Here is a 10089-nt window from a genome sequence, read left to right on the forward strand (position 1 = left end):
CCGAGGATCACCAAGTGCTCCAGTGCAAGGCCAGGGCAGGGCCTCGCATGCTGTCTGCTCCAACTGCCAGGAAACCCAAGTCCTGACGGGCCGGAGCCAGGAGACTCAGAAAAGCTGGAGTGGCCGTGGAGCTCTCAGCAGACACTGCCACTGTGAGGAGGGTTTTGTTCTGGGTCCACAGCATCATTTGAGACTAGGATAAAGGGTGGCTCTAACCGGTAAAAACAGTATGAATTTAGTAAGTTAAGCCTATAACCATGCTCTCTGAGGCAGGCTGTGGGGCCTTGATTATCGCTTTGTCCGTTTGCTGATGTGGGGCTGGAACTGGCTGTACTAATTATTCTGATATCTTGGGTCTGGTCCTCAGATTCTCAGGGAGGACCCATGAACCCACTGCCGCCCCAGGGAACCACCACAGTGTGTGGCCGTGCTGTCAGTCGGGACCTGGAGGCTGAACTGGTCTTGTTCTTGCCGGGGATTAAAAGCTGAGCTCCCGCGTGGCCGTGCCTCCTCAGGAGCCACATAAACTCCCGGACTACACAGCCCATCTGCTCCTGCAGATGGTCTACACAGCAGGGGTGGACCCACGGCACGTACGACACAGCGGGCTGTTTGTGCCACTGAAAGCTCTAAAGGCTCGCGGTCACTGGGCTGGCGTACAGGTGCACCATGGCAAGCCGCCAGGAAGCCACGCTTACACCTTGCCGCTTTCTCCCTCAGAGCAACGCTTCCGCTACAACACTGTCCTGCTGCCAGGCCACCTCGATCAGCTGAGATTCGACAACGTTCTCTGACGAGCAGGACGTTCAGAAGCTGTACACAAGGCCAACTGTTCCCGGAGATCGTCAGGGATGCCCCCTTCTGTCTTGGCCCTAGGAAAAGCTGGCTGCATCTAAAAAGACCTGCTTGCTAGCTACCCCGCAGGTGACTTTGGCCACCGATGGGAAATCCTGCTTTTCCCCTCTAGCTGCCGGGAGGGTCGGGGTGTAGGGCCCACCACCAGCAATGCAGAAGACTCGCCCACACAGGCTTGGAGGTTAACCCTTCCCCTCGGCTTTCCGGGCTTGCCACCCACTTGGATGAACTACAGGCTGTGTCCATGTCCAGAGCTACCCGGCACAGTGCTGCTCCCTGGCTTTCGAGTCTTTGGCTCCATTCCGACTCTGTGATAACTCAGGGACTTATTCCAGGCCATGCCGACCTGCGTGGGCAATGGTATATACAGCAAAACAGAACAAAACAAAGTCGGGTAGGGTGTGGTCTTCACGAAAGCAGCACGAAGCTTGGTGGCGCAGGCCTGATTCTCGAGTTGGTCCTGATTGGTTTCAAATCTTGTATCTGACTTAGCATCGGTGGGAACTTTCCTCATCCATAAAGTGAGTAAATAATAGGATTTGGTTCATAACAGGGTCATGAAGATTAAGTGAAATAACTCATTAAAGGGTTTAGAGCACTCCTGGCCAGCACTGGACACAGGGCATTTATTAATTAATTCAACAAACTTAATCGCTTCAGAGAGAGCACCGAGGCACAGATCTTAGTGAGGCTCCGTACGGCGGGGGGGGGGGCGCAGCTGGGCCACCACATGGGCTCAGCTCTGCGGGTCAGCGGCTCCCCGCTGAAAGGCGCGCGTGGTCCCACGCACAGGCCCACAGTCTTGCAAACACCAAGTGTGGCAGCACACTGGCTACTTCAGAGTCATGGGAGGAGTATCATACGCCAGGAGAAACATCTGCAGCCCCCAAACAAGGGTTTGTTAGCTGCAGAAGAGAAAAAATATGGTAAAAAGAAAACTGGCCATGGATTAAGAAACTCTGGTTTGTTTACAGAGGTGGCTTTGCTCTGTCTGGAGTTTAACAGAGAAAAGGTGGCAATGACCCACAAGCGACAACTCCTTGATGGAAACACCCTTTACGAAGTGTACAAACAGGTGAAAAGTGGGGTAAAGTGGGAGGCCTGCAACCAGCCGGGAATATGGCAAGCTCCTCGGTTCCTGGGTAGACTCCTGTCAGCCCAAGGAGATGGCTGCGGGGACTGCAGAGCCCTCGCTACCTTCCCCGCCATCCAGAAAGCTTGGTGACGGGAGGAGGTGGCATCGTATCGTCAGGCTGGCTCCTAGTGGGGCGGAAGCCTAGAGGTTTAAGGAACCAGTGACTGATCTCAGCAGCACATTCCGGAGCTAAGAGCTCATAAGTCCCTTTTCTGCCCAGACAGCAATGTCACACGGCCTGCTGCATGGAGAAGCGACAGTTTCTGGAGCTGGCTTTGTGCCCTCCGTTCCTGACACCTCAGTTAGCAGGCAGCTAACTGCATCCTCAAGATGCCCGTAACTGCCACGGGGCAAGAGTAGAGAACAGTGAGTGTGGATTAGAGAAGACAGAAGATGTAATAGAAGAAAAAACAGCTAACTCCTAACCTACACAGGAACTGCAGAGGAAAGAGCGCCACGGGGAGAGAAGCCGAGTGGAAAGAAGACAGCACGACTTACAGACAGGCTCACAGGGTGCCTTGGGCCCAGGCTGCACTGCCGGCGTGTGCCCGAGTGCACTGGCCTCTGCGCCCCAGGACTCCCCCTGGGCAGATCCCAGGCCAGCTGGGAAAGGCCAACCAAGACATCACTGCATTTGTGCTAGAGGTTTTGGGCCTGCTTTACATACCCTGGAGTTATCTACGCTGCACATGGATTGAATTGCAGGTAGATTCCACAGGGTCTCCCCTCCTGCTGAGGTAAACACGACTCTGGAGTATCGTTCACCTGGTGGTAACAAAGAAGAGAACGTGTTATCAGTTGTTCATTCTCTGTAAGACACACACCTCAAAAACAATTTGAAGTGGGAACCACATGGCAATTTGCTAGCAGCAGGGAACTCTTTCCTTTCATAAATTCCCAGAGAAACTTTTCACAAACTCGATGCTATACATTGCCTTAGCACAAAGCCTTTGTCTTGGTGGCATGTCTTTGAGCCACAGTACGTATGTCACAAGTCCACTTCCGACCAGATTTTAATGAGGAAGAAAGACATGTAACAGCAAAGTTAACTGTATGCCTTCCTCTTAATTTCACAACACATCCCCATAATGTTGTATAAAATCAAAGGGTGACGTGCCAGGGCACCGATGGCAAACCTTTCGGAGCTTTCAAGGACACAAACAGCCCACCGTGGCATGCGCCTCGTGGGTTCACCACCAAGGCATCAGGGTGTCTCCAAGACAGACGGTGCAGATGCTCTCCTTGGCACTGGCGGGAAGCTCGCAGGTAACCGATGTGAAAGCAGTGAAGTCAGAGTTGGCCAAGCACAGAGAATGCTGGCCAGACCAAGCTCACAGATGCACTGCGTTCCGAGTGAGTCTCCCGGTACAACAGAATCTGAAAACAGCACTGAAACCCAGATGAGGGAGACCACTACGAAGCAGCCCTGAGCAGGACTTACTCAACTGGCTTTTCACGTTCACTTGTGAATCTGTCCAAGGTCTACGCTCCCTGTCTGGAAACTGGGGACTCATAGTAAGTGAACCTCTGTGAGTCACTAATCCCTACTAAAACCTGTAGTAGTGAATGAAGCCAGAACAAGACAAGATCATAGCCAAGGACACCTGCATCCAACCTCAACTAGATAAAGACTGTAGCCTCGGGCATTTCGCTCCTGGGTGGATTAATTTAATACCTTACTTGGAGAAGTCCTTGAGTGGTTCTGCCCTTCTTGAGTACTCCCCTCCCTTCTTCTGATAACCAAATAAATACGGAACACCCAGAGAAGGTCTTGGTCTTAGCCCCGAGAGAATCTCGAATTCTGTGAGAGGGCTTTGATCCTCCTGGAGCCCTGAAATCATTCCATTTGCCTCTTTTTATTTAGCTTTTGCCATACACTCGTTCAGGAGACTTTGGACCTGATCAGCCCACAATAACTAAGGGATATGATTAACCTGACACTCAGACTGACATGCTTGGGCGTGTGAGGCATGTGATGCCCTGGGAAGGAGCATGGCGTCTGCATGCAGATGTAGCTGTAGCCAGGCCCTGTTATTAGGGACAGCTGACTAGGCGGGAAGATTCTAGGCAGTCAGACAGGGCTGGGCTCTTGAGAGAGTCAATGTAAAGATAAAAACTCAGCACAACTGTGGCTGGAGGCACATCTGTTGGAGGCCAGGCCTAAGATAAGTGGTAACACCCGGCCTAGTAAAGTCCACTTACACATTAGTCACCTTGGTGTGTGACAAGACCCTCAGACTCACCCCTTCCTGGAAAGGTGCTGGCTCTCCATGTGCACGTGCTACGTGACTCGCTTCCCCACTGGACCAGCATCACCTAAGTGGTGAAACTTATGACCTTGTCGGTTGGTCACAGCTGTAACCCACGTTGTAGCACATGCTGTGCTCTATAAGGCTTTCCCAGAGAAGTGGGGTCCTCAGCAACCCACTCGGGGCCCTCCTGCCTCTCAGGAGCTGTTATCTCTCCCCCTCAGAAAATATTTCCCACTCTTAACCCCTGCTGTTCTTTAGAATTCATTCTTCAGTTTTGGGGAACACAAATGCAGCGTACCAGACATCTAGCAGGTTGGGAGTTATAATATTTCCCTTTTATCATTTAGAGGTCCTGTGTCATTTCCTCCATCACTGTCACAATCTGGTGACTGCATGCAGCTACAGCTTCTCTGAGCTGCTTCTTTCTCTGTGAAATGGTGACAGCAACATCTATTCAACCAGTCATGAGAATTCAATGACACACTGAAACATGGGTGCTTAGTAAGTACCGCTTTGGTCTCAGTTATTAAAAAATTTAGTATTTAGCAAGCAAAACAAAGTAACTTTGTTATCTAAAATACATTAACAAATTAATTGCTAAATTTACGAACAAAATTTAATTACAAAAGGTTTTATTCAAGGTCATGAAATTATCTTTAATAAATTCTTGTCTTCATCGAATAGCTACTATCCTAGGTACACTGATTTGGAGACCAAAATCAGCCTGATGGAAACACCTCTTTCACACAGAATTGAGAGTGGCGTCAGAGAAGAACCTGTTACCTTGAGACCTGGGTGTGGTGTTGACTGCGGAAATACAAACAAGGCTGTATTTCATCAAGTAGCTAACATGCTTGCTGGTTAGCGCACCAACCAACAGACACTGGTGAAGCAAGAATACGCTGTAGCTGAGAGAAAGGAAGCAGCCAGAATGTACAACTATCCACAGTTCTGTGTTTTAAGAGAACAGACAGAAAGGCAACTTGGACTGCTTTCTGAAGTCTGTACAAGATCCTGTCCAATGTACTTTCTTTCTATTGCTACACAGTGAAACAGCGTTCAAGACAAAGATCCAGAGACTTGGAAAGATCCAGAAACATTAAAGATGCACGCAGGTCCTCCAGCGTTCTAACAGGAAGAAAACATATTTAAAAGAGTTCTTCAGCAACAACAAAAACCTGAAACCCAAAGGCTCTGCCTTAACACTCACTCAGTGGGAGGCCGTGATTACCTGCCGCTCCTCCTGCTAATCACTGCGGCTACTCAACGCTTCATGTTAGTCTGTGTCCCCCCCCCCCCCCAGGGCTCCTCTCCCCAGCAGCTACTCAGTAACCAGGCTGCCTTGGTGATTCGGTGACATCCTCTGGGTGAGCAGGCTGCCAGCATCCAGCAATCTGTGACTTGTGGCCCCTGGACCCTCATCTCCCTGGGTGTCCCCAACAGGACAGGCTCTCCGGTCTCCACTGTACCACCCGCCCCGCCCCGTCCTTGTTCATCATGGCCCCAAGGCCCTGCAGCCCGGAACACACTGCCTGCCAGGACCCCAAGACACATGCTCTGAGCCTCTGGACTTCATCTTGCTCCTTCCTCCTTTCCTGTTGCTCAGTGATGAAGCAGGTGTCTGGATGGCCCTTAATACATGTTTTTCAAATGAACCAAACTTCAAAACATTTTTTTGATAATACGATAGATTAAGAATTTGAAATATGACTCAAGAGTTTGGGCAGGGTCAAGAATTTTATTAGATTTACATTTTCCTTAAAATTAAATCTAACTCCATCACCTTTTAAAATTTGTATTATAGATCAGTTCAAACAGTGGTTGACCAACCTAGAGAAGTAAAGTCAGTGTGCAGGCCACAATGCGTGCCAGTATGCCGGGCGCCGGGTGCGAGCCTGCTCTGCCCAGCGCGGGAGATAGCTGCAGGTCCTTCCCCGGGACACTACTCACTTGGAACATCGCAGAAAAAGCTGTCTTTGTGGAAGTTCCAGTCCACTTCTCTTTTTTCTCTTTCATAGTGATCATCTGACCACCGATCATCCCGATGGCTGAAATGGAACAATCTGACTTTCAATAAAGTTCTGGCTACTTCAAGGTGACAAGTGTAGGGTAACAGTGTGGCCTCAAAGGCACACGCTTCTCAGCAATTGACAGTAAGCCGGGAGGATTAGCGTAAGCAGCCAACATTCATTTTCTCACGTTGGAAAAAGAAAAGAAACATCACCTCTTCATCCTACAGCACAACCTTAAAGACCCCATGCTAAGCAACTCAGTGGCAAATGACCTGAGGCAAATTTTATGTTTAACCTTTTTGCCCCTAATATTTTTACATTTAACCTTTTGCAATAACTAAATCAGAATTCATTTAAGTAATATTTATGTAGATTATATAAAAATACATGATGATTACCTTTTTGCTTGCTCGTCTGCATACTTAAAAGGGTAATTTGCCAGTGTTGCTTTGTATCCGGTGTTTTTGACCATGTTATTCCACGTGACCAGTCTCTGGCCTATCGTCGTCCCTCTTGGTTCAAAACCCTAGGCAAAATGTCACAGGTTCCCGTGAGCTCATTTCATTCCAGGCTGAGCCCATCGCAGTGACAGCTGGGGAGGCAGTACTGGGACGGCACAGGCGAGGTACAGGCCTCAGGAAAGAACACGTATCCGACGCTTCTCTTCCTAACCGATGCCCACGCACTTAGGGAGTGCTTATTCTTATCTCATACACATAGGCACTGCCACGGTACCTCACGATGCTTGACCACATTTTTCTCATACTTCCACCCCAGGGGAGCATCTACTTAAAAAAAGACCACTGTTAGCAATGGTGAAATTCCTTCAACTTCTTTTGGGAGGAAAACACAATCAGTCTTAGAAGCTTTATGAAAATATTTTTATATGGTATGCTGATTCTGTAGTATATTGCTTTCTAGCTTAAACATTGAGAGTGAGTAGGTTCCCTGCCTTTTTCCTTTAGTTACTGCAAACTTTATTTATAAAAGACTGTTAAATTAGTGTCTCTCCAGGCGTGGTAGCCCATGCCTGCAATCCCAGCACTCAGGAGGCTGAGGCAGGAGAATCACTGAGTTGAGGTCAGCGTGGACTACAAAGTGAGTTCAAGGCTAGCCTGAACTGCATAGTGAAACCCTGTCTCAAAAAGACAAAAAAAAAAAAAAAAAAAAAAAAAAAGTTGTCTCATGTCCCTAACCTTCTAAGAAGTTGAGAATGTAGATTAGGCACATCCTTATATTTCAAAAAGAGCCATCTACTTACCCGAGGCTGGAGGTTGTTTCAAAAGAAATGGAATATTAAACGAGAGACTGCGACCTGCATTAAAATACTTCATTCGCGGCGATGGTTTCCACTACAGAGAACAGAGCTACCCTATGGGCTCAGGTCTCCTTACCAGCAGCGGATCCGAGAAGTCGGGCAGCTCTAGCACCAACACGCCCACCAAAGCGCAGACCACGATGAGCAGGGTGCACAGGCCCAGGACCACCACCGGCCAGTCGGCCAGCAGGGCTGCGTAGCTGCGAACAGAGGGCACAGGGTGCTGCTCAGAGGCAAGGCGGGACTTGTGCTGCACGAGTGCAAGTGGTTAGACCTGGTACAGGTGCTGGTCAGTGTGCCATCTGGTAGGGTTCTGAACACAAGCACACAGGCACACGCGTGCACGCATGCACACACACAGGCACACACTACTACAGAAAATGACAAGGTCAGTTTCTCTTCATTTGTTGTGATAAAGCAGTAGTGGTCACACATCACAGGCTACTGAGAGTCAGAATGTCTACATATGATAAGTCGTTTTATATCCACATCTACGCCCAGGACAGAGATAAAAAGCCACACTTCACAAATGGGAAGAAAAGCAGTTCACAGAGGATCTGCCCTTCCTGAAGGTCTCCCATGACGTGTTCTGTCCTGATGCTCTTCCTCCATGTCGTACTCTGACAGTTACATAAAAGAAATCAGCCTGTAAGCAGGTTCACACAGTGTAAAATCGGAAAAACAACCGAGCCAAACACTTCCCACAACTCCCGTGAGGGCGGGATGCTGGTCTGCTCCAGTGAGCATGGCACTGGGTCCTTGCAGGAAGTACTCAGTAAATGTCCCCAGTGAAGTGACACATGCCAGGCACCGACCACCTGTGCACCAGGCACTGCAGTCTGGGTCCACTTCTCCCTCACCCCAGGAACTTCTCTCATGCCGAACCTGCCAGAAGCCCCCCCCCTGCAACCCCGCCCAGTCTGTGCCACTACCACCACGTTCTGGCCACGCCTCCTTAGTGGCACACCTGCAGACCCTCACAGGGCACAGTGCCCCATGGAAGTGGACTAAGGCTCCAAATGCATTCAGCACCTGCAATCTTTATTTTCCTCTCTCATTTTATCAGCGTAAGTTTGCAGCACATAATGATCACATTCCTGTGGGGAGTCGGTGCATGAACCGAACACGTTCATTTATGCCATCTCTTCGTCCCCTTCCCATTTGCAAAAAGAAGAACTCAGAACATGAACTTGCGGACCACTCCTCTCCGATCTCCAGTGATGCAAGCCCCGCGGGCTGCTGCGACGTCCACTTTCGGGTCATTTCAAATAGGTTTCTTACTCACAGATTTGTGAATTATTTCTGCAAAACACGCAGTTGCCAATAAAGCTGTTGTCTCTAAATGTGTGAGAAAGCTAGTCTGTCTCTAGTTTGTTTACGTTCTGTTCTCTTTGTGGCTTGGGCTTTGTGGGTATATTTCCTTCAGATTGAAATTCTAAAAGGGAATTCAGTATCAGACTTGCACTGCGACTCCAGACATTTTTCACAGTTGTTCTTGCAGAGTGATTTCACAGAAACAGCCGAGGGACGCAGCTTGCTCTCCCCGGAGGGCCGTGGCTCCCTGCCATCCTGATCCCATCTGGGTCGCGTCCGCCTTTGGGAGGAGGCTGTGGCCTGGCTGTGCTGTCCAGGAGCCACAAACACCAGGAGCAAGTAACCCTGAAACACGTCTGTACCTCCAAGTTCATAGTGAGAGACTCACACAAGCGCTCCATTTCTATGTGAATCACAGCCATAGAACTCTGACTGGACTTTATCGACTGGACTCCAAACTCTGGATCTAAACCTGGCTAAGGAAGCTCGCTGTGGTGGTGCACACCTATAATCCCAGCGGTCTGGGAAGCTGAGGCAGGAGATTCCTGAATTCATGCCCAGCCCCGCAACTGAGCAACTTAAGTGAGACCTTATCTCAGGATACAAAGTAAACAGGGCTGGAGGTGGAGTTCAGCGGGAAGGCCTGGGTTCAGCTCCCAGTAACACATACACACACACCACCTCATGAAGGAGAAATTATGACAGACACGACAGGATCACTAACTGAGTGACTGTAACGAAAACATGAACCTCAGAGGCTGCCTGTGCTGCGTGAGTGTGAACACCCAGCGCCAGAAGGTTCGGCTTCTAGGACACACCCCTCGCTGTCTCCTCCTCCACCAAGCTAGAACTAGGATAAAGCAGCTGGTTTTGAAGCAATAAAGGCCCCTGCCTCAGTAGCTCTTCTGAGACTTTCTGCTCATGGCTTCAGATTTTCAGAGTCCTTTACATTTTAGACCTTTAAAGTATTAGCCCTGTGAGATGAAAACGGCTTAAATGATCATTTTTTAGGTGTTACTTAAACAGACCCATTGTCTTTCAGATCAACCAGATTTACAACAAAGCTGCTCCCACAAAGCTGCTATCAACACAGGGCGCTGGGCCTGACTGCTTAGTTCTCACACCCTCCTTTAACTTACCCACGTATTGCTTAGTTCTCACACCCTCCTTTAACTTACCCAAGTATTGCTTAGTTCTCACACC

At 49.3% G+C, this 10089-nt stretch overlaps 1 protein-coding gene across 6 annotated transcripts in view; it reads right to left on the minus strand.

Moving 5' to 3' along the window:
- The window catches only part of Disp1 (dispatched homolog 1 (Drosophila)), a 120041-nt gene that overhangs the window by 5522 nt on the left and 104430 nt on the right, over positions 1-10089 (minus strand). For all 6 annotated transcript variants that reach the window (XM_005409242.2, XM_013507055.1, XM_005409244.2 and 3 more), the window contains 4 exons: positions 7649-7772; positions 6653-6780; positions 6193-6290; positions 2658-2755 (listed from right to left, as the gene is read on the minus strand). In XM_005409242.2, the coding sequence (XP_005409299.1) occupies positions 2658-2755; positions 6193-6290; positions 6653-6780; positions 7649-7772 (448 nt within the window). The remainder of the gene's footprint in view (positions 1-2657; positions 2756-6192; positions 6291-6652; positions 6781-7648; positions 7773-10089) is intronic.

The sequence above is a fragment of the Chinchilla lanigera genome, unplaced genomic scaffold, assembly GCF_000276665.1.
Source record: "Chinchilla lanigera isolate Chin_1 unplaced genomic scaffold, ChiLan1.0 scaffold00119, whole genome shotgun sequence".
In the NCBI taxonomy this organism is placed as follows: Eukaryota; Metazoa; Chordata; class Mammalia; order Rodentia; family Chinchillidae; genus Chinchilla; species Chinchilla lanigera.